Below are 24,026 nucleotides of genomic sequence, written 5' to 3' on the forward strand. Positions count from 1 at the left end.
TCGCCGCTCCGAATCCAGACAGAATACATCCACAAGCCCTGCTGGATTTTTAACTTAGAGATCTGTTTCCTACCTTGCTCTGAAGAACAATGTAAATCCATTTCCTACAGCTTTCCCTTCTGCAGCAAACCCAAACAGCTCCAATTAATTTCTCTTGTGTTCACTGGATGGACCAGCATTCAGCCTAGTATCTCTTAGCACAGTGGGGGAAACTCCTAGCTCCAGCTGGTAATGTGGGCTCATTTGATTCTCTGTTTGCCTCTTGCAGTCCAGAAATGAAGAGGTTAAAATCCCATAGCTCGGTTTGATTACTGCATCGCTGACAGTAATGCAGAGCTGGACCAGGAGACGGGCGTACTGCACCACTGAAGAGTTGTACCCCTTGGATACCGCGTTGAAATTAAAACCTTTCTCCCCATCACTGGCTTGGAAAAGAAAGTTCTTCCAAGAGCTTTTTCAAAAAAATCTACTACCAAGAATGACCTGGTCTATAATTACCATCCCATAGCATAGTCCAGCGCTGAAGGATATATAAGCGTACATATATTTAGATGCATAAAGATGCACGTGAGGGCTTGGTAGCATTTGCCAATGCACTGCTTAGAATTTGCATGTCTGCCTATGCACAGCAAGTGACTTGTGGCTACCACATTTCTCTGCAAAGTCTGAGCATTAGTGGGATTAAAATTATTACTTCCTTAATCTGAAATGCTAAAAATATAAAAGACAGTATTCAGATTTCAGTTCAGTTTCAAGCAACTGTTCCAGCAATTAGTTTTGACTTGGTGGGAGTTAAAAGATCTGGTAAGATTGTTTTCCTACAAAACAAAACCTTAACCCCCAACTTGTGACAACGCTTTCCATCTAATTTCTTTTTGTGTATTTATAGAACTATAGAAACAGGAAAATAACATATTGACAAAAAGATCTAACAACACTTAGAAACACTTAACTCCAACAACTACAACACTTGAAACAAGGGTGCACTGAGCAAAACCAGGTCTGTGAGGTAAGCTTGGTAAGATTTCACACTGGTGGAGACTGCTTTTAGAATACTCTATCCAATTCTAATATCCACATTTTCTAAAGGATGTTAAAAATCCATAGGTGAACCTCTGAAAACAGGCACACATACTGTCCAACTTCTAAAAAAAAAAACAAAAAAAAGAAAAAAAGAAATAATTGTAGGAACTTACAGTTTTAACACAAGAAAACACTAACAGGTGATATCACTGTAGTTTACAATTGTAGTCACACAATGAGGAGAAAATACTTCTCCTATGCAAAGGGTCTTTTGGACAGCAGTCCAAGAATGATGGAAGTTCACGGGAATCTGAGGGCAATAAATTGAAAATGGAAACAAACTTCATGTTTATTTTGGAGAAGGGTAGGGAAGAGATGAAACAAAATTGTGGTAAATTCACTGTTGCTAGAAAGGTTAGGGTAGAAGCAGGAGGACTCTTTGCACGACATTCCCAGGCCTATTTATACAGGTTGTCAGGACTAGTGGCAAGATGAATCCTTACGACATGAATGGGGATGAAATCAGAGCCCAATTCCAAACATTGCAAAACATGGAAAAAGTTCACATCTGAATGTTATGACCTGGATCTATCTACGGTTTCTCTTGTAAAATCAGAGCTAGGAGAGAAAGCAGGATGTTCACTTTGCACCAAGTCTCTGTGTCCTTGCATTGTTCTCCATTTAAGTGCACTGCTAAGGCTCCACTGATAATAAAAGATTGATTTAAAAGACCATTCTACAACCTAAGCAAACACTGAGCCTGGTTAATGTTACATATCATATCCTCTTGTCATTTACTGCTACTCTGCGTGTTTACTGTGTCTCTCACTCCCCCTCAGTACCAGCCCCAATTTACAGCAGAACAGCTGCTCCTCTGGGGCTGAGTGTACAACTGTAACCCTGAGCCCAGCAACAGCAGCCGCTTGATTAGAAAAGCACAGCACTCATCTCACTCAGGATCTGAACCAAAGCAACACCCTCCCGAGGCTTTGGGTCAAGCCTTTGCAGATTTCCTAAATGACAGGCATCTCTACGTTACTACTCTACAAGCTGAACTTAATCTCCGGTAAGATCCAAAATTTAATCAAGGTATCTGCATTCCTATATCAAGGTTCCTACTTCAGTCAATACACTACTTCAGAGAATATAAAAGAAGGTGGTGTGAACAAAAAAGAATAAAAAAATTGTTTCCACTCCATCTTCAACTTTTATAAGAAAATTATTATTTTGCATGGGCTACACTTCTTAGATCAAAGTCAGTACACAGCATGACAAAAACATCCATGTTCTTCCCGCTAATAAAGAAGGAAAACTTAATGGAGTGTGTCATGTTTTGTCTTTTCTTTCTCTTATCATTTTCTGAATTACTGGTTTGCTTTGTGCTCCTTGCCAGCAAGATGAGTACTGCTCCTTTCCTTTAAATAACTGGATTGTCAGAACAAGAGATGTGTCTTTAGAGCCTGATTCTCAGTTGCGCTAAGGTCCTACTATGGCAGCATTAACAGGCCTTACCATAGCTGCAAGTGCTTGTTTATATGTTAACAAGATAGCATCACGCAGGAATGAGGTGATGATAATACTGCTGGAGATAAAGTGTGAGGATGATGTACACACACCTTCACAGCCCATTCCCGTTACAGGAGCAGTGAAAGAGGGCATAAATGTAAACTGAGAATCAGGCTCTTGGTTTGCAGTTACCCTGGATACAGTTTGTAGGATTTATATGTTTAATTAACGCAAAATGTGGAAGGTTCCACAATCCTATAAAGACAACACGTTAAAGACTCTTTTGCCCAACATTTCTAGAACAGCAAAACTTGCAACAATGGAACAAAGATAATTAAAAATATTACTAAAGCATTTTGTTTTGCTTGTTCTTCTTGGGGTCCTTCATTTTCAAAGTCAGAAAAAACATTTTATGCCATCTAATTAAAACAACTGGGAGGGTTTTTTAAAACAGATACACTAATTTAAACAGAATTAATTCAGTGAAGTCCTATGCCCTTGGTTGTACACAAGATTAGACTGCACGGTAACAAACTCCTAAACTTAAAATCTATGGTTTAATGAATTTCAGAGGCAATACCTCTTTCTTTCCCCCTGCAGAATGGAAAGGAGTGTGCTTTGTAGGGACTACTCAAAACACAGGCAAAATCACAATTTGCATTTCTGTCCTTGCATAGGGTGATGCATGCGCATCCTTTAATTGTGCACACCAGTAGACCTATTGACTTCAGTGATTCGGACCACTGATGAAAATCACTGTATTTTCAATTAAACCCACGGGGGAAACACCAGATGATTTTACAAAGGATTCCTTGTGGGATATAAGTTAACCAGAACATGCAAATATTGCTTGATGAGTTCTTTATTTCCCATGCCAAAACTTTCAAATTCTCTGTGTCTCACCCTGAAAAAGCAGGGCTGTTAATATTACAAGCCTTGTAGGTACATTTAGATGTTAGTATTTATGTATCATTTGGGCGTTATCATATGAAAAGTGCTAAAATAACCTAAAATATTCAGAAAAGATACAGTATCTTGCTCCCACGAGCAGAAGTCTGCAGTGCCAAAGTGGCAGAGTACCAAGCCTAAAGAAAAGAACGTCGTTCACCTGACAGTTACAGTTTGGGTTAAACATTGTTCAAACCTGTAGGTAAAGCAATCACTCACCTCTCTGGGTAAATATAAGAAACAGATAAGCTCCATTACAGAATCAAGTAAGGAGGATTACAGCCCCTGTGCAAAGTCACAGAGGCGACTGTCGCAATGCAAAATGACAAGCAAGGCATCAGTGGGCAGAGCGGTTTCTCCAGGTAGTTCTCTGTAAAGACCTGCGTGTTCAGGAAAGAAGGAAAAGGATCAGAAAAGGAAAACAAAGAAGGAGACAAGGAAGCACCAGGCGCAGTCTCAGAAGCACGGCAATCCCGGCTTGCTGAGGGACTGCCACCGTCCCCGTCACTCCCACGGAGCTGTGAGCGCAGGAGCCATGTCCTGCTGCTCGATTCCTGCTGGGCTGGGCCAAAAGACAGTTTGCACATTCCTTGTAAATAAGCAGGGTCAGTTCAAAGCTATTTGGATCCTAGCTCTAAGCCAAACAACCCAAAGGCCCTGAAATTTCGGCTGGCTGCTCTGCTCAACACAGCTAATCAATGCAAACAGCCAACAAATTATGATATGGCACAAAAACTGACAAATGTTGGGATCTTTCTCGGTTGACAATGTGGCCACATCCACAGAGGTACGCCTTTCAGTACTGGAGCTCACACACTCCTTTGGCGAGGGATCAAGCACTCCCAGTTTGCATCCAAATTGTGCATTTTATCTCATATTGAGCTTGCTCAGGCGACAGGCAGTATTTTAGGTAGCAACCTACTACTTCTTGCTCCTTGTATCTCCATAGGGAATTGCTGGTAGTCATGACTTTCTTATTAAAGAGGGTATCAAACATATACAAATGTTTTAAAATAACAAGCCGTTGGGGGGAAAACCCACAACCCGTGATACTACCATCTGAAGACACGCATGCAACTGGTGTCAAGCTGTGCCACGTAAAAGCACTTCTGTGGCACCCACCTATGACAGCCCGGCAGTGCATATTTGTGAATTTCTCACAGGCAGGGAGTAAAATGCTTTTAAACACCACCTTATTCCCCCCTACTTTTCCTCCCAGCAGGGCTCTCCACTGGCTGGTTTCTACCAGGCAGGTAGAGCAAGATCACTTTTAAATACCAATTTCTCCCGCTGCTTGATTTCCTCGCCCCAAAGCCTGGGGACACGTACCTGAGCACTGGGGTGCCAGCACCACAAGGTACCCACAGCGCAAAGCTGCATATACTGGAGCGGGATGTGACACCCCGGGCCAACCCCGGGGTCTGGCAGAAAGTCAGCCGTGAGGTCGCCACGGACCAGAGAATTTGGTGGCGAAATCCAGGGAGTTTGAACATTTCCAGAGCATCCATCGCAAGCAAAGCTGCTTGCGAAGACGTAATCTTCAAGAGTAGAGGGCAAGAGCACAAAGCTGGGAGAGTGCCATAATTTGACAAACCGCAAAGGGATAGCTGGGCCCTCCTCCTTGGAAAAGCGATGGAAAAACTCACCTTTGGGTGAAGGGGCATTCATACTGCCGGCAAATTGTGAAGTGAAATTCAAGTAAGCCCCTCGTGACTACTCCCCCCCTCTCCCCTTACGCTGAAACAACATCAGAGCTATCTGCTGGTGGTGCTTAAACGCTTGTGTTTTTCACATCACAGAGGCAGGAGTTTTGGACCCCCTGATTCCTATACTTACATACCTTTGGAAATTAGCATAAACATCTCAGCTGGCTACCGATGTGATTAAGTTGTACCTCCACTTGGCAATTTTTCCTTTGAAACAAAGCAAAGGCTTTCATTTGTTAAGTGAAAATTCCCCGGTGGAAACCCCTCTCTCTTTCCCTCCCATTTCTGACCCCATATGGGGCACTTTAATCTAATTTTGGTTTGAGGTTTTAGAAGCTGAAGGCTGCTTCTGAAGATCACTGAGGGAAAAGAAATCACTGGGAGGAACACCACACTTTGAACTGAACGTCCCTGGCACAATGCATATTGAAAAAAGCACTAAGAGCATTTCCCAATCAATGTAGCTGTATTTTTCACACCCGGTTAGAAGAAATGGAAACCTGCGGTAAATAATGCTGCTTTGCACAAGTCCAATTACCCGAAATGATAAATTGCCTAATTATTTCAGCTCTAGAGTCTTTCCCAAGTTCTTTATGCTTTTCTTTGTAGTCACTGTCTGCAGAACAAGAACGTTTGACTGTTACTAATTAGCAACAGAGAAAGATGCAGGACACTTTGTAAATTCACTTCCCTTTAAATCCATCTTACAGTTATTTTTCCCCATCACGGAAAAAAAAAGTAATAATTTATTTAAAAGCTGCTCTGCTGGAAGAAATTTTTTCTCCATGACTACTCTATGATATTAAAACAGTCAGCTTTTGTTTTTTACATTCTCCAGAATGCCAAAATTATTAAAGGCACAGCAAGGTTAGATTAACACCTGGAAATTATCTGTAAGGTTCTCTACTTATCAGGCTATTAAATCTTCATTCCCGACTGCACAAAATCTTCTTCGTATCGTATCCTGAGTGTATATGAACTTCACGCATCTTGAAAACAAATTCCAAAAAGCAAGAGCTCCTAGAAGTGTTTTGTTCCAGCTAACAATACAGTGACTTTATGACATTTTTTTACTTCCTTGTTCCTTCATTTAGATCAACAACAGCAGCAAGGGGCTGCAAATAATTGCCCAATGTTCGGAACTTTTTCACTTCTTCTCAATTTTCTCCTTTAAATTTGAAGTGTAACTAGGAGTATTGAGAAAGATACTAAAGTTTATTCAAAATTTTTATTGCACCGGAAGGTCACGATCATTTTAACGCATTCCTTCTTTTGACCTGAGGGTGTGTTAAGCATTTAAAAAAAAAAAAAAAGTATTTTTTTCTCCCATTTATTAACATAAACTTTTCTGAAATTCAGTTTTTGTTTAAGATGCGTGTAAAATAAAAATATTTTACATATAAAATAATACGAATATTTTGTTGAATTCTGAAAGCACAGATTTCATCCAGGTGGAAAGTACTGAGTCAACAGTACTAAAGAATGAATTCTTCTGCTTGCACAACATGCCCTAATGCGCTATGCCTCAGTGGCAGTCAGGAAGGATAATTCCTAGGACCGAGAAAGTAACTGAGTTTTCAGTCTCATTACATCTGAGACCTGACTAAGGAAACCGCAGAATTTCGTACCAGTTATTAAATGAGTCTTCACTAAAGGACCTACTTATCCACTCAGTGTTGGCTAGAAACTAACAGTCCAGTCCATTCAAGCTATTGGCATTTCTAGTGTATAAAAGTTCTCAGCCTACCCTGATCGAGGCCCCGAATGCCTATCTCAGCGGCTGCTACAGAAGTGAAATTCCGCTTCTGACCAGCCCGCTTCCATAGAAAGCATTTTGGGGCACTGACCAAAACATTCAAAATGTGACTAGTTACACTGAGGTACAAGTTTTTTGGTTGCTTTAAAGGATTTGATTTTGGAAAAGACTCGCAACCTGTCTTTTGAAAACCAGACGTCAAATTAGTTGGCAATACTAGTGAAAAACTGGTAACATCCAGTTCTCTGAGACAATAAAATCTTTTAACTGGTGTGAAATGGAACAGTGCTCAAATAGCATGTGTTTCCTACTTTTCTTTGTGTTTTCCTGACTACTCCCTCTGCACCAGTCTTGCTATCTGGTTAAGTGAGGAAACGTTCACTCATATCACTGGAAGACCACTGCATTTCTAGAGCAAGGGCACACCCAGAAATACCACTTTTTCTTTCTTTCCATATTTAAAGGGAAGCATAAGATGAAGCAGGACAAACAATACAAAAGCCATCTCACGCTGATTAAAAGTAGCACACAAACACATTGTTAGAAATGGAAATTATTTAAATACGTATGTGCTGCCAGGGTGGTAGAGAAGGAAAAAAAAAAGGGGGGGGGGGAGGTCACAAGAAGTTCATTCTACCAAGAACTGCTTTACATAATCATGAAATGCAAACTAGTTTCCATTCCTTCTGGCACAGGCTCATTCAGCCTTCACTTTGAATGCTTATTGACAAATAAATGGACTGGTTACTTCCTATTAATGCTACCTAATTTATGTACATACCTGGAGGAAAAATTCCATTTTGACCTCACATTCATACAAGCTAAGATCATTTTTAAGTTATGAATACATTGAATACAAGTTTAATTTCTTCTTGGTTGCTGCTGGGGATTTGCTGTTTCTTAGCAAATTAGGCATGTGTTCCCCTCAGCTCAGCTTTCGCACCTTATGCATATAATATGTGCAATTCAGAAATCTGTGTTGAACTTTCAGATGAAAGGCCTTCTTTTCTTCAGCCATGATTCATTCTCTCCCTCCTCCTCTCTCCCATATGCAGGCATGTGCGCACATACATGACTTGTTAGTCGTTTCTGTTTTATGAGCTGTTCCCCAATACCTCTCCTCTTCCTCTGCCCATGGAAAGTCCTTACCAAGAAAGTGACACTTGTTTTCACAAATCTCAAGAGTCGCTATTGTCCTGACCAGGGAAAGTGCTATTAAAGCAAGATTTTATCCCCGAGCCTTTGAAGGCATCTCAGAAGTAGATAGGTCAGTGGAGATTCCTGCAGCAGACAAGGATGCCAGGGCTGGACCAACGTCTTCAACCCCTGGAGAATCTGCCTGTCAATCTGGGGACATGGAGGGATCTCATTCCGAATGGATGATAACTAAAATAGAGCTTGAAAATGTTCTTTGTTTACTTTAGTGTTTAATATTCCCCAGGAGACAAGTTCCTGCCTGATTAATGCAATTGGCTGCTAACGCTGAGACACAGTGTGGGGCCCTGACACAGATGTCCAAGGCCACCCTCTCTCATTCGTAAGTTCTTTCAGGGCCAGATGGTTTGGTTTCTCTGATTTCTTGCATCTGAGGTTGTGCCTACGGCTGGCTGTCCTCCCTTTCATTGCTAGGGATTTACAGTTCAGCAGCACATACCTTACAGAAAACCTTTTGGTGCCTAACTTCCATGAAAAGACCAACTTACATATTAGTATAATACCTGTCTGGACTTGACCCCTGCTTCACACAGAAAAAAATCCTGAGTGCTAGACAGACTGTCACCCAAAGATCAAGCGCTTGTACCCATGAAGGGCATCCTCATTCCTGAGAAGCCATGCCATGTGCACCTCTCTTCCTGCCATACATAACTCCTCTGGCAAGACTGGTGACAGTATGTCCATCCCAAAGTCGTGGAGATGGGTGGTGCGTTTTACTGTGGTTTGAGCTTATCTCCTTACTCACTTCTGCCAAGGTTCAACTGCCCAGTGCAAAATTTGATCTACCAATTCTACCTGGAACTATGCTACACCCTGAAAATAATGTTACCTATCTGTAGCTAAAAAGTTAACACTGATACTGGTAGTTAGCATTGATTAAACATTGATATTGGTATGAATTTGGTTTTCTCTGTCCCTGGGGGAAGCATGTTGACTGCCATATAATGTCCAGAGTGGTACACAGGAGCAGTTGGGATATGAACCCTGAAGAAAACTGTAACCAGTTTCTTACTCAGCAGTGATATTTTTCCTTAGATTAAAAGCAAATACGCTCTTTCCTCCATAAAAGCCTCAGATGGAGGGGGGGGAAGGAATAGAAAGACAGGGAAGATGCATCCTTCCCTTTACTTTCTCTTTAAACAAATCTGTCTAATCGCATTTAAAGTACTGTATTATTAACATCTTCACCACTAAATGTTCCATGTCACTAGAAAAATTTATTATTTAACATGAACCCTGTAGCAGTGATAGTGGGTCAATTATTATGAGGATGGCAAAATACCAGGAAAATTCATGGGTGAAAATGAGTATTTGTCTAGCATACATTACCTGAGATTCAGTTTTGCTCAAGAATAGCAATAAAGCAGAGTCACTGAGCAACATGTGACATTGCAAGCAAAAGATAAATTAGTCTTCACGGGCAAGAGACTGATAAGCTTGAACTGAACAAATGGAAAAATAAAAGTCTTTTTTTTTTTTCTTTTTACTTTGGTGAAGAGGGGTAAATGAACCCTGCAATGTCAACAACAACAACAAGAAGTTCCTTGAAATATGGGCACATTAATCATCTCAACAACACCTCATTCCAGGCCACATAGAATCACCAGTTCTCAGCTGTTTAAAGGATTTCCCCAGGAAAGAAATAAGTGTTTTTCATACCCAGGTTGTCTTTTTGGTAGGGTTCTTGGAAAAGTCAAGGAAGGGGGAAAATGCCAAGATACCACTGGGGTTTAGAACATTGACTTTGTTCCTATAATCTAACAGTAGACTTCTCAAAAAACCAAAGCCAAAACATTCCTAAAAGACACCCTGCACTTACCAGCTGATTGACTCAACTCTTTCCGTATTATAAATAACCTGACTCTGCAGGAAGTGCTTATCTTTTTAAGAGGCACCTGTGGAGAGCAGAGACCTGTAGATACAGTGTGAGACCTACAAATAGATGGTAAGCGAAAAGAATTGCTCTCATGTGGCTCCTGGATGATCACACTCTTCCTGCTTGCCCATGCTTCTGCCAAAGGATGACTCTGGCTGCCTACAAACCACAGCTTCTGTAAAGTGGGAGCAAGCAACGGGGATCTTCCAGAAAGACCTCCAGGACAACTTCTCTGGCTGGTGCTGGGAGGGTGCCTGGGACAGAAGGCAACCCATGCAAAGCGATACCTGCTAAGGCTTGCACAGTGAGCAAACTGAGCCCAAGCTTCCCCCCTAGGTGCTTCCCCTCAGCATTTGAGTCTAGGAACAGGCTTGTGGCAAAATGGGCGAACACGAGGCAGGCTTGGGCTCAAGAGCTTTCTCAGGCTACTTCTTATACAGCAGAGACACAAGTCGGTAAAGAGACCAAAGCCTCGAGTCTCAGATGTCCTTAAGTGGCTGAAAGTTAGGAAGAGTTAGAAACCAAAATAACCTCTGCCCAAGAAAAGTGACTTTGGGTCTCTTGAGTCCAAAGCCTGTATTCAAATTAGTAGATTCTAGATACTAAGAGAAGGGGGGAAATGCAGGGAAGGGCTTATTGTCTTCTCCTAACTTAGCAATCTTCAACCTGTATGTACAGAAGCACTATGAGACAAAGATAATTAACTGATTTCAGACACTGAGCAATTGTATGAACTGCAGAAATATAACCTAACAGCATCCAGTCTCTACATGTTTAAAAGCATCTTTTTATTTGTTAACAACAAAACTGATTGCTGACAGCTGACACTCATGAATGATATGAGGCTCTGCAACATCTTCTTAAACAAATAAAGAAATCAAAGAGGGTCATTTCCTTCAACAGAATAAACAGCAACACCATACAATATTGCTTGTGCTTGCTGGTTTTGTATGTTTTGTGCGTGTATGTGTATGCATGTGTAACAGCGACTCTCTTCTGTCGACTTTTTTCTGCAAACTATTTACAATTCAGTCTCCCTTGATAAATGTAAGTCTCCATCGTCAGCAATATTTGCTTAGTGTAGCTTAGTCTCTGTAGTTGCAAGCTTCTGAGAGCATAGTGCCTTGAGATACTGCATGAAAGGCACCAAGCTCATGCAAATTGTTGTGGTAATTCCCTGACAGTGCCATCTCTTTGACTTTCACCTCTCATTTTCACTAATGCTCAGAGAAAGCAGTCTGTGCTACCAAGGAGATTCTCTGCATAAACAGCTTAAAAATCTAAAGTACTCAATCAGGCACAGAGACATCATAAAAATAGTCCTACCTCTCACTGCTCTCTGGGAATTTTATGGGAAGGGAAAATTTTGAAATGGCAAAATCTCTTTACAATAAGACATCTCGGTTAGACTGCAGAGATATTAGTGAAGGAGCTCTTCAATGCAAAGAACAGAATCATAAGCCAGTGTAAAATAGTATGACTCCACTCAAGTCAATGACGATGTGCCAAATTACCGCAGATGAGCAACTGCCACACCCAGTATGTTTGATAAATTACAGCACCAAAGTCATAAATCATAAAGGAGGAGCTTATGTATTAGTCTAGTTCAACCCGGCCCATTCACAGCTGACCACACACAGCAGTTAAAATGGAATTAAACTGTACTTTTTCATAAATGAAACTATGGATTGCAGGGACTTTGGGCTGGCATCATTCAACATTATTGACATGAAGGAATACAGCTGAAACATAGTCTGGTCAACATTTTCAATTAGACATATTGAAAATATTCCTGGGCCTCAGAGCAATAGAAAAGCAAACATTTATGGGAACAGGAAGATTTCTTTCCATTAAAGAAAAACCTCCAAATCGCCATTTAAATAGTGAGAGACTATGGCAGGACTTTGAAGTTTCTCTAAACTTTATGGTCTCTGGCCAGTGGTGAAAATGTTGGTAAGTCACATCAGCATTGAATAGTTATGCTAGTGCTTTGTGTGGATAGGAAACTGGATGGAGTAGAGACATGCTGCGGCTTACCCTGCTCTTCATTCCTCTCCACACTGATGTTTCTAAGTATCACATCAAGCAGTGATAAATAAGAGCTGTACATGGCATTTTAAAAATAGAATGGAAAACCCAGCTGGTCTTGCAGTCTCCAAAGAATGTTTTACAGTAGTAGCTGCCCTTTCATCTATTTACTTGTAGTTACTACTCCTGTGCCCTCCTTCACCTTTGCCAGGGATCCTGAAAGTATTCCTAGGCATTAGAAGCAAGGAGGAGCAAGCTGCTGCCCTGTCCTTCACCAGACCTCTTCTGGACAGCACAGAGCCCCTGCAGCCTTGCGTATCAGTGCAGCAACACGTCTCAGGTTCTGGAACTAGCACTAGGCCTTTAGCGCAGTTTTTTCTTGTGCTGCTTTAAGTAATGAGAGGTTTATGTAGATACGAGCTAAAAACCAAAACTTGTAAGTTCCAAGTCTTCCCATTTGTTAATGCAAGACACGGTTGTCTATTACTGAGAATGTGCAGTAAATTATTCCTGAAGCTGAGATTAGAATTCAGGGTGCTCCTTGCTCCAGATTTCTCTATGCTCGGCACCTTCAAGTATGTATTTCTTCATTACATGGAGGCAGTGCAGTTCATTCTTATAGCTCTTCTACCCTCCTTAGCTGCCCCAAAGCATACTTGCTTTCTCTCCCTCAAGAAAACGACCTCATTTCAGTGGTTTAACCTGATCTGTTTACTTTGCAACAGATCAGGAGCACATACATAGCCACTTACCACATTTCACCTACGGGCAACAAATAACTCCTTATGAGAAGTTAACTTGATCACCTATGTTTTTGCAATCTATTTTGTGCCACTACTCTTCCTGTCTAAAACTGTGCAGTCCAGTAAAACAAGCAAAAAAAAAAAAAAAAAAATTGTGAATGACTCAGGCTTGAGAGGAGGGAGAAGGGAGGGAGGGAGAGAGACGTTTAAATGCTAAAATGGGAAGAGAGGTAAGAAAGAGAGAGCTCATATTAAGGGAATCCCCAGCGTGGAAGATGCAGGAATTTTTCATGCCCTAAGCACTGTGGTTTAGGACAAAACACACAGAGCAGCTCAGAGTGCAGTGGGGCTCAGAAGCAAGTGTCCATCTGCTCAGAACGAATGTGTGCTGCAGGCTTGCTACGCTTTTGCTAAGCATACACGCACACAAATAAATAAAAATCAACTTGCTTTTACAACAAAATAATCAGTCACAAGTGCAAAAACTGTTCATAAATACATGCCTTCTGAAGGGCTCTTTAACAACTCTGCACAGGGATCGTTTTTGACTGAAATGGAGAGGGTGAAGACCATGGGTGTATTCCTTCTCACCTGGTTAATGTAGATAACACCATCTCCTTCACAACTGTATAGCCTTTAACAGTTTAGGGATGGTTAGCCACAAACCCTATAAAAATAATCTGGTCTTGAAATAGCAACATTTTTTTTTTTTGCCCTGTCCTCTTTTACTGGTATATACCAGGCTAGCTTCTCAACTGATGCATATCATCATACCTCTACTAATACCAAATATGTTGTGCCAGTTTACAACCTTCTGAAGATCTGACCCCTCTCTGCTGTCCTGGAAACATATCTGTGGTCTCTGCAGAAAGTAATATTATTTTATACACACACAGATGTAGGCGTCCTGCCCCCACTAGCTCCTATTTAACTCTCTTTTCATCTTGTTTATTTTGTCTTCATGGTTTCAAAGCAAGCTGCACACCCAGCAACAAGCTTGCAGCAAACAGGCGCATCTTATTTTCAGTGGATGGCCCTTCACGGGGCACATACTACACCCCCAAGGGACTAATGCAGAGGGCCAGGTCAGAGTCTCTACAATTTTAATTTCAGCTTGGCTGTTAGAGGAATTATGCTCAAACTTGTCTTTCCCAGTGCAGTTGGAGCAGGCACAGGGATTCACAGGTAGAATGGGAAGATGGAATGTGTGGTGACAGTAGTCACCACTCTGTACCCTGTCTCTCTGCTTTCCCAGAGATGTTGAAAAGCTGTGCACTCCCTTTCCCTACACCCCAAAGATCCAGACAGAGGTGAGGAGGGCAATAACCTGTGTGTCCTGTCCTCTACAATAACCGAGGATAGAGGTTTCTCCTGCTTGCCAGACTCTGAAATGGGCCAGGTGCCTCTTTTCACATTCAGGGAAAGAGACGTCAAGCCTCTACACTGAGCTATCAGCCAAGAGGAGACCTAAAAAGTCCTTTAGTGAACAGATGAGGAAGGTTCTGGAGGTAAAAAAAGAGGTGACAACCCATGACTCGCTCCAGGCACTGTTTTCTGAGGACACTTGCCTGGAAGTGCCATCTCTACAGTTGTCCTGGTTTCGGCTGGGATAGAGTTAATTTTCTTCCTAGTAGCTGGTATAGTGCTGTGTTTTGGATTTAGGATGAGAATAATGTTGATAACACACTGATGTTTTAGTTGTTGCTAAGCAGTGCTTATACCAGGTCAAGGACTTTTCAGCTTCCCGTGCTCTGCTAGGTGCACAAGAAGCTGGGAGGGGGCACAGCCAGGACAGCTGACCCCAACTGGCCAAAGGGCTACTCCATACCATATGACGCCATGCTCAGTACAGAAACTGGGGGGAGTTGGCTGGGGAGCAGCGACTGCTGCTCGGGGCTGGGCTGGGCATTGGTCAGTGGGTGGTGAGCAATTGCATTGTGCATCACTTGTTTTGTGCATTCTTTTATCGATACTATTATTATATTCTCTTCCTCTGCTGTCCTATTAAACTGTCTTTATCTCAAACCATGGGTTTTACGTTTTTTTTCCGATTCTCTCCCCCATCCTACTGGGGAGGGGGGAGGGTGAGCAAGTGGCTGTGTGGTGCTTAGTTGCCGTCTGGGTTTAAACCACGACAACAGTGTATTCAGGCAGTGTGGTGGAGAGAGGCAGAAAGGTCTCCCAAGACAGCTCTGAGACAAACTTGCCCGGACACAACACAGCAGTACCGCGCAGTCAGTCGGACCTGCCTCTCCTCTGGGCTCCTGACTCCCAGCACAGCGTCGGGCTAGATCACTTCCAGCACCTAATCTCATATTTCGCACCACACCGCAGCAGCTTGCACCAAGCTAGCAGAGGGATCTCTAACACAGCAGTGCCTTGGCTTTCTCTTTCCCCTTCATGCTGTCCCATTCTGCTAAGGTAACCCCTGTGCAAGCAAGATGGATGAAGATCAGAGCAAACTCAGGGGTATCCTCAAGTACAACACCCAGAGCCACCAAAATACTGCTGTATGCCCAGCTGGACCGACCTTGCCCTCCTTACTGGCTGTCACAAGGTCACTGTGCTTTGAGTTTTTGACTGGTGTGCCAAAAAACCTGGAACTGCGCCTGTCATTTATAGTACCTTTTCTCAGATGGCTCTCACATGTTTTTATAAACTTTAGTAAATGAGTGTATAAATCACTCTGTCCACCACCAAAGTACAGCTGTCTCTGGGATGATACACAGCAGCTGCTGTAAAATCAGACCGCAGCTCTACACCACAGATTAGGTCAATAAAACATGCTGCATGAGGCAACTGAAATGGTTGGAGGAAGGAAGGGGGACGTGGTGGAAAGCATTTTGTAGTTATAATTACCTGAGTATAAATTTGGCTGAAGAGGGTACTGTGTTTAACACTTGCATATCTGCAAATCAAAGCAGTCTTCCACCACCTGTCAAAACAACCTGACTGTACCATTCTCCATGTTTTGGCCTTCTAAAGCCCTTCCTTTCAGAAAATTTCAAAGTGCCTTGATAAGAGCAAAGCTGATGTGCTGAGCACAAGCAATAACCTAATAAAATTTCTTAGCAACTGACTTGATAACTAACTGTGAGCCTGTAGCTGCTATGCCCCCTCCCTTCCTCTCCCTTGCATGACAACTGAACATGGCATCTATATATTCCCGGTTTTAAAATAGCTTCTGCTCCCGTAACTTGCAAACCATTTGCATAGATCTTATTTTCTAGGCTAAAAGTAGTTAATTACAGACACTAAGGGGACTGAAGTGCTGCATCCTTTTCCTTATTCTGAGATGGGCTCCTTGAGCAGTGCATTGCCCCCCCTGAAATCATGAACTGTTCATAATAAGAAATCTTTTGAAGGATGGGGCTGCACAGATTAGATCTATGAATTTCATGGTATCAAGGACAGCAGATGAATAGTTATCCTTCTCTCCCTCTTCTCCTTGGCCATACAGCCATATATGCATCATCTAAAGCTAAACCTGAAAACTAGTAAAGTATGGGGAAGTGATCTGAAAGGTACTTCCAATCAATATATCACATGGGACAGCATGGTTTGGGATGAGGCCACCAGTTGGGGTTGAGGCACCACACAGACTGTGTACAGTGCTGGCCTGCAAAAATCATATTTAATTTGAGTACCATCTCTCTACACCAGGTTTTAACTTCTCTGCCATGAGTGTCCCTAGCTCCACAACCTCTCCTAGATACTGCAAAAGCTGAAATTATTAGCAAAATATTCCTGATAGAGAACCAAGAAAGTCAAGCTTTACGCATTTGAATTGGATTATTATTGAAATACTACTAATAGTGAGTGATAGCTCAAATAGACCTTATACAACATAGGGTCCATTTAGTTCTCTAGCTTGGATCAGGAGCACTCTCATATGCAAGTCTCTTGCACTGGTTCACACTGCAGTCTCCAAGCGCACAGGAATGGCTCCTTTAACTGCAACTAAACCAGAAGATCGGTCCAACTGCTAAAGGGATCTGGTACACAGGGCCAGACTTGAACTAACCCAAAATAAACTCCTGAGGTGTGTACAGTGTGTACCCAACAGTCCTCACTACCAACTGTGCTAGATGATGAATCTGTGTCTACGGGAGCACACTACTGGTTAACATAGACATAGCCATATACATATACATATACATGATCTCCCTGTGTGAAATATCTGTAAGCAATCGGCCGGTTAATGACTGCTTGCAGTCAGCTTTCTATGCACTTACATGGAGAAGTTTACTAATTCAAATCCCCATCTACAGACAGATATGCATGACATCACGTACCTATCATATTGGATACCTCTCCCAGCAACTTCACTTTGGTTTCTTAGGCTGTCAGTTTGCAGGAGCTGGCGAGGAGATGAACCATATTTTCCTTGGGGCTGCATAACAGGGGTTTCTATGTGCAACTCTGCCACCAGTATTAACCAGTAAACTGCACATACTCCAGGCCAAGTTACACCTTCACATCTTTGCAGGCCTTAAGGAAGTCAGTTGAACTAACCAGACATGAGGGCATAATTAGGTCTGCCGTATTTGAATGAAACAAGTAAATAAGCTCCAGCTGGAGTGTTGTAGAGCTAATAACCTAAGAATATAACCCAAGCCCTATAGGTGAGAACGTAACACATCAACGGTTTCATTGTATTGAGTTAACTCACACCAGAGGTACGAAGCATGCACCAAGAAAAAGCTCTGTGGATCAGATTGCGCAGTCCTAACCTCCACTGCTGTCACCCATCTGCACCCTCAGAGCAAAAGCAATCTTAGATGGAGAACCACCATGCTCAGAACCTCGTCATGCAAGACAAAAGAAGACATTTTCTGTGTACACAGATCCTGGCTTTTATGTTTGCACAAGCAAAAGGAGGGAAATGGTAGCTTTTGAATGGGCACACTTTGCATAGTCAAGAATTTTCTATTACCAGCAAAGCAGAAAATTATACAACTCTTTTCTTGTTCTGTAAGTACAGCACAGAGGATGGAATGCATAAAAGGGATGAAACTCCCAAAACTGTATAGTTAAGGCTTTCAGCATGCAAATCCAACAGCTAAAATCCTGCAAGACAGCCATGCCTGGTGTCGTTTTATTCCTGTTAGCCTCATGATCCATTATAAAAGAGTTCATGAAAAGAAAAAGACCCTTGATCCGAATTCTCATAACTAACAACTTGTGCAGAGAGCGTAGGGCGAAAGAACGGCTGCTGCATGGTCTGTTAGATATACAAAATATTGACAACGGTTATCCGTAAAACATAAATGCCCTTGGTAAATACAGATATTGAAGGAGAAGTATTTTGAACACAGTATAAGAGAATTAGATATTGTGATTTTTTTTGAAGCATACACATATATTCTGCTGCTGAAGAAAAAAATTAAGTATGAACATTTAAAGCAAAACTTTGCAGTTTATGGTTTGTAAGAACGCTGTTTATGTCCTTACAAAGATCAGTAAATAAAATTGACCACAAAACCAATAAAAGTATCTGGACAAGAGGAAAAAAATAGAAATGTGTAGTTGTAGATTCTGGCGACAGCTGGTTTATTTCAATAATGTAAGATATTTTGTAAAGGTTAAGCTTTCACTATGACACAAAGTTTCTGGGCCATCTCTTCAGTTGCTGTAAAGTGACATTATTTAACAGTTTCCAAAAAAACCTAAATAATATAGATTAATTTTGAATTTTTGGCTGAAAATATTAATAAGATGTTAGTATATGCATACATAACTGAGACAAATAAGGGTCATGCAGGTGCCACAGTGGCATGACGCCATTCACATTGCCTTGCTCCCTGCATGAAGCTCCACACCAGCACATCGTACTCACATGTTTTGCTGAGAACTCATCAATCTCCTGAAGCACCTTCTCCTGGCACTCTGGGTTGGTGGCTAGCAAGTACGTGGCAAAGGACAGTGTGCTAGTGGTGGTCTCGTACCCAGCGATCAGGAACAGGAAAGCTTGGCCTGCTATCTCATCCTCTGTTAACGTCTTCTGAACCTTTTCAGATGGGGCCCTGCCAGCAAGAGGCGCCTCGTTCTGTCTGGAAGCGGCAGATGGACTGATCACATCAAAACACCCGGCTGCCAGGGAGTCAGCTGAGTCGCGAGAGTCGAGCATCCACTGAAGAAAATCTCTGCGCCTCTACAGAATACAAGGTGAGAAGAAGCACAAAGAATGGGTCACAGAGCAATGCCTTTACCCATGGGGGATGGAAGGAGAGAGCTGTTTCCTATTTATACTGCCCACTTGGTTCCAGAATGACCACCAGCCTTTCACCGAACAAGCAGACTTCTATAAATCAGCTGGAAATGCCATCACTAAGAGCCGGTCACTGCTTTCCTCCCAGTGGGATGAGAGTGATCTGCCCCCAGTACATAACAGGTACATATTTTCACGGAGGATTGCTAATGGCCAGCTCCATACACAGCTTCTTTCATCCTCAGGGTGAGTTCTTGGCACTTGCCGGAAGCAAGGGGATTGACATAGTCAATGCATGGTCCCATGTGCACCTGCCAAATGGAGGTGGCACAACTCATACTTGGAGGAGTTGGCCCATCTGCTTGGAGGCACCATTCTCATTTGTTCACATGGTCCAAAGCATGAAAATCACTGTCTAGGTTTAGGGTTGAATCTAAAATACTTTCTGTGCCAGCTTAACAAGACAGGACTAGAAACTGATCTCAGTAAACTGGTGCATCTTTTTATGAGAAAGTACAGTTACGAACACTTGTACCAACATAATAAAAATTTTAATTTTTTTTTTTTTTTTAAACGTATTTGCAGAAACGCATTACAACAGTAAGCATTCTTCTACCATACCACCTGTTTGGGTGCCTTGTCTTTGCAAAATGCCCACTGAATGATTCTACTGTTATGAAAACTGCTTTCTTTCATGCTAGTTTCTGACAGAAAAACTCTAATAAACAGACCTATGGACAAGAGTGAGTTGACTCCAAACCAGACTGGACAGCAAGCTTGATTAGGCTTTGAAATATAACCCAAAAGGTTTGAATTGACTTTTGGGAGTGGGCATAATAGAATTGTGCTGAACCTAAGCCATAAGGCTATGTGATTGATTTTCAATTCCTCAAATACCAACAGAATACATGATAGCTCAAGGACTTAGAAGTGACTGCAGTGCCAGAACATGACAACTTGTGCAGTGGGATGGACAAAAGAAGGGACAAAATCTTTCTTCAAAAGAAAAAAAATGCTCTAAAGCTGTATTTGTCTGTTAAAAAGAAATCATTTGAATGATTTCTTGGATCTGATGATTGAGAGATAAAGTAGAAAAAGGAAAAGCCAGAGAAAAGGACAGGCAAACAAGATAAGACTAAGGAAGGACTAATTAATTATAAATGTCAAAGGACTTAATCTGATTTTTTTTTTCACACGACATGGGAAAAGAGAGCAGTGAGACAACAAAAGAGGAGAAATACTTAGTGTCCTGTGCTTAGCTCTGCTGCCAACAAACTGTCCTGACCAATCTACAGGTAGAAAGGAATAGTTATTTTGAGGTTTGAGTAATACAAGGGATTGGCAACCTGCCCCTTTAACAGCTCCTTCCCTCCAACCCACAGAACCTTTTCATTTTGCACGTGTACATTATGCACCTTGTACCCATGACTACAGTGCATCTTGCACCCTGGTACACCCAAGAATCAATGCTCCAGATAGTAGCCAGTGCCGGTCACTGCATGCTGAAGGACTTTACAAATTGGCCAAACTGCATCAAGGATGGGATACATGCTTCTCCCTCAGTAAGTAAGGCACACAAAGCAACATTATACACATTGTGCTCAGTGAATGAGCTCCAGCTCTGAAAATACTTCCTTGTACCTAGACTTAGGCACAATTTCCATATTCAAATTGGCCATGCTTCCCCGGTCTTTCATTTCTAACACGGCAAGCCAAAAGTTGCAACTGCCCTGCCACAGTCATCCTCCTCCAGCGTGATAGGATACCTCTGCTCTTTTATGTTCCTCTAGACTGGAGGAAACAAGACTTCACGCATACTTCAGCTGTGCATAGCTAAAAAATCTCATTGAACTTTTCCAGGAAGGGCTTTATCCACATTCTGGGAGTCCACGTATTGCACAACTCAGAGTCTGACTCTTTGGCATAGCCTACGCTTCAGGGATTTTCCTGGTACATATATTTGGGTTAGGCCATTTTTTAAATCAAAAAAAAAAAGAACAGTCCAGTTCCAATGTGTTCATTAGTGTGTGGATAGACTAGTCCAGTATAGTAATGAACTGCATCTGTAGAGATAATCCCTTTTCTCCATACGACTAGTCATCATCACCTAAACTACCTTTATGACATAAAAATGTATAATGACATTCATATTCAGTGGAGTTGTAACACTGTAACATACTACAGTTTAAATGGTATAACATTTGGTATGGTCCTGCATTCATCCTTCTCTAGCTGTGAATTTTCTTGTAAACAAACCCATTGCTCTCTGAGGGTTTGCAGTTCCCAGTCATGAGCTGTTAGCTGAGTCTGGTCTTATATTTAGACAATACACTCTCTGGAGACCCTACAAGATGTTTCTCCAGCCTTAGACAAAATCAGGTCCCGGCCTTATACAAAGCATCTGGTTATTGCTATGATAGTAAAGTAATAATCATAATGACTAGTGAATAAAATTTCATTCATGAGAATTTTTGCTGAAAGCAAACTTAATGAATGCTAGCACAAGTGAATATTCCCAAGAATGTACTCTGAAATGCCTCAGTGGCCATTTTGAGGAGCTCTTTTTATTACTTACACAATATATTTGGTTAGGAATTTAAAAGCTTAGCTTGTTGCAGAATGTGTTTATAAGGTCACCCTATGGAGAAACAACTAGATACCTTATCTGTGCCATGTAATTTGTTCACAGGTGAGCAGGGGTTGCTAAAAGCAATGGCTTGATAAACAATCCTTACAAAAACAACATTCATTTGTAAAAACTACTTGAATAATAGTGGGGGAAAAAAAGTATAAAATTAGAAAGATGCAAGCTTTTTCCAAGATAATTCTACAAAGTGGAAGGAGCTATATTTTAGCAAAGCTTCTCTTCCTTATGGTTCATTCTACTTCACTTTAGGCATCAGTATAGAATGCAACATAAAAAATCGTCATCAACCCAAGCGAGAGGAAAGATTTCCAGGGTTATAACCAGTCATAATGAAACATATTTTTTCTTCCGCACCATCAGGATGGAAAAATCACTCTGACTCAAAAACCTAACAATGGCAATAGAGGCAAACGCTAGCATAAAACCAAATATAATTGGACTGTTAAGTGCTGGAAATGAGGAAAAGGTATCTCATGAAAATTCACGGGGGTTTTCTCCACTTCGGTTGACAGCAGAAAAAAAAAGAAAAGGCAGGTTTTTTCAGTTTGACAACAGACCAGGTACTGACAGTGTCACTGCACAAAAACATTCTCTGGTCATCACATACAGCAGCTGGCTTCCTTTTTCCATCGGGGACATTTGTTTGATTTTCCTCACAAAAAGCAGAAGCCCATAATAGCCTCTATCCTGTCCTCTGACACTTGCATAGTTATGTTACAATGGCCTCAGAAACAAGTTCCTGCTTCAAAAGAATGGCGTGCCAATGCGATGGACTCTTGTTTTGCCCCCATATAACACAGAGCCTATCATTAAGCCAATGAAAATTGAATGGAAAGCTACTATTTGAAAAAATCTAATTTGAATGCAATATGGGACGGGGTGCATGTCTAACTTGGTGGTGACACAGACATCCCCTTTGAAATATATAATAAGACAAGCCCCGCTTTCAGCTTCCCCAAGATAGACACCTTGCAATATATTTCCTGACACCAGTGTTCTGGGCCGTATCATTTCTCTCATTAGTCTCCTTAAACATCACCTGGCCATGCAGAGAAATCATTCTGCACAGAACTGTAACGAGCTATGTGCTACACACTGGAAGAATAGATGTGTGCTATACTGGGGAAGGCCAATCCGGCAGTATCTATCACCCCTCCTCAAATCACTGCTTTTAAGTTTTGCAACTGTCAGAAGAAGAGAGATATATCACTCACATGCATGATGTATCATGACTTTTCTCACAGGAGGCAAGGGTCCTGGGTGGGGGGGGATGTCTCCAGCTCTTTCCATTCTTAACAGGGAACTGTGTTTTCATATCTAAGATTGACATACCAGCTGACCTTTTGGCAAATTCACCACTGCTTTGGGGATCCAGGGGACCCTTGGGTTATGCTTTTGGTAGAGGGATTGAGCCATTCAACTTCTCTGCAAGGTGAAGCCAAAAATTACTTAAGGAAAACTACCAAATGTGTATCAGTTGGAATTTTTGTTCTTAATGCTGGGATTTCAGTTGTGTTTTCTGCAAACTAAATGCAAATTTTGCACCACTCTGATAGTTCAGCTCCCCATTTTGAGTTCAAAAGAGCCCAGAACTACAAAAAGCAACTTCAAGATGAATCAAGGAATCAAACTAGATGACATAATCGGTTGGTATTCTGTAAAGCACTTGCTGTGGTGCAAAAGTCATACAAACGTGATGCTGCTAATATAATACCACTCACAATAAACTGCGCAGACCCTCCTAGCCTTTCTCAAATGCTCTGATGGCAGCTCAAAAAAGCAGGAGCTAAGCTTCAGAATCCTTATCTAACAGATAGAAAGCTCACATCTCATATTATTTCAGTTTCCTACAAATGTACAAACACTGCTGTATTAGTTTCTATCCGGGTCGCTTTTTGTATGTTTGGTTTGGCAACCATCTTTTTAGGTGAGACAAATCTGTGTCACCCTGAAGTTATCGGTAAAGCACTGCGGTAGCTACCCAGATCCTTTTGAAAAAGAAGCACAAAATGCAGTCCCACTAAAACGATCATTTTGCCAAACTGCTTTGAAAGGATCAGGTTCAACCTCTCCCTAACACTTGCAGGTTTCGTTTGGTTCCTCGGTGAAATCACAAAAAAGCCAGTCTCTCTGCCAATACATCCAGTCCTAAAACATTTCAGAGATGGTCCTTTTGCGTTGTGCTTGAACCCAGAAGCTGGAATAAACTGGGAGGCCAGAGCTGACAGCCCTCAAATTTGTGCGTCTGAAGGCTGAGGGCATGGTGCTCTCACGGGTGATGCTCAGCTCTGGAAGGACCTGGAGTCTGTTGAACTGCAGGGTACGGCCACTGTTTGAGAGCGGCTGGGAGGCTTTCGGTCTGGCAGA

General features: G+C 41.8%; 1 protein-coding gene across 5 annotated transcripts in view; it reads right to left on the minus strand.

The window, feature by feature from the left end:
• TBXAS1 (thromboxane A synthase 1) overlaps window positions 1-24,026 on the minus strand; it is a 248,046-nt gene that overhangs the window by 51,421 nt on the left and 172,599 nt on the right. For all 5 annotated transcript variants that reach the window (XM_072871750.1, XM_072871751.1, XM_072871749.1 and 2 more), the window contains one exon: window positions 18,641-18,955. In XM_072871750.1, the coding sequence (XP_072727851.1) occupies window positions 18,641-18,955 (315 nt within the window). The remainder of the gene's footprint in view (window positions 1-18,640; window positions 18,956-24,026) is intronic.

Source organism: Ciconia boyciana, chromosome 1, assembly GCF_034638445.1.
Source record: "Ciconia boyciana chromosome 1, ASM3463844v1, whole genome shotgun sequence".
Taxonomy (NCBI): Eukaryota; Metazoa; Chordata; class Aves; order Ciconiiformes; family Ciconiidae; genus Ciconia; species Ciconia boyciana.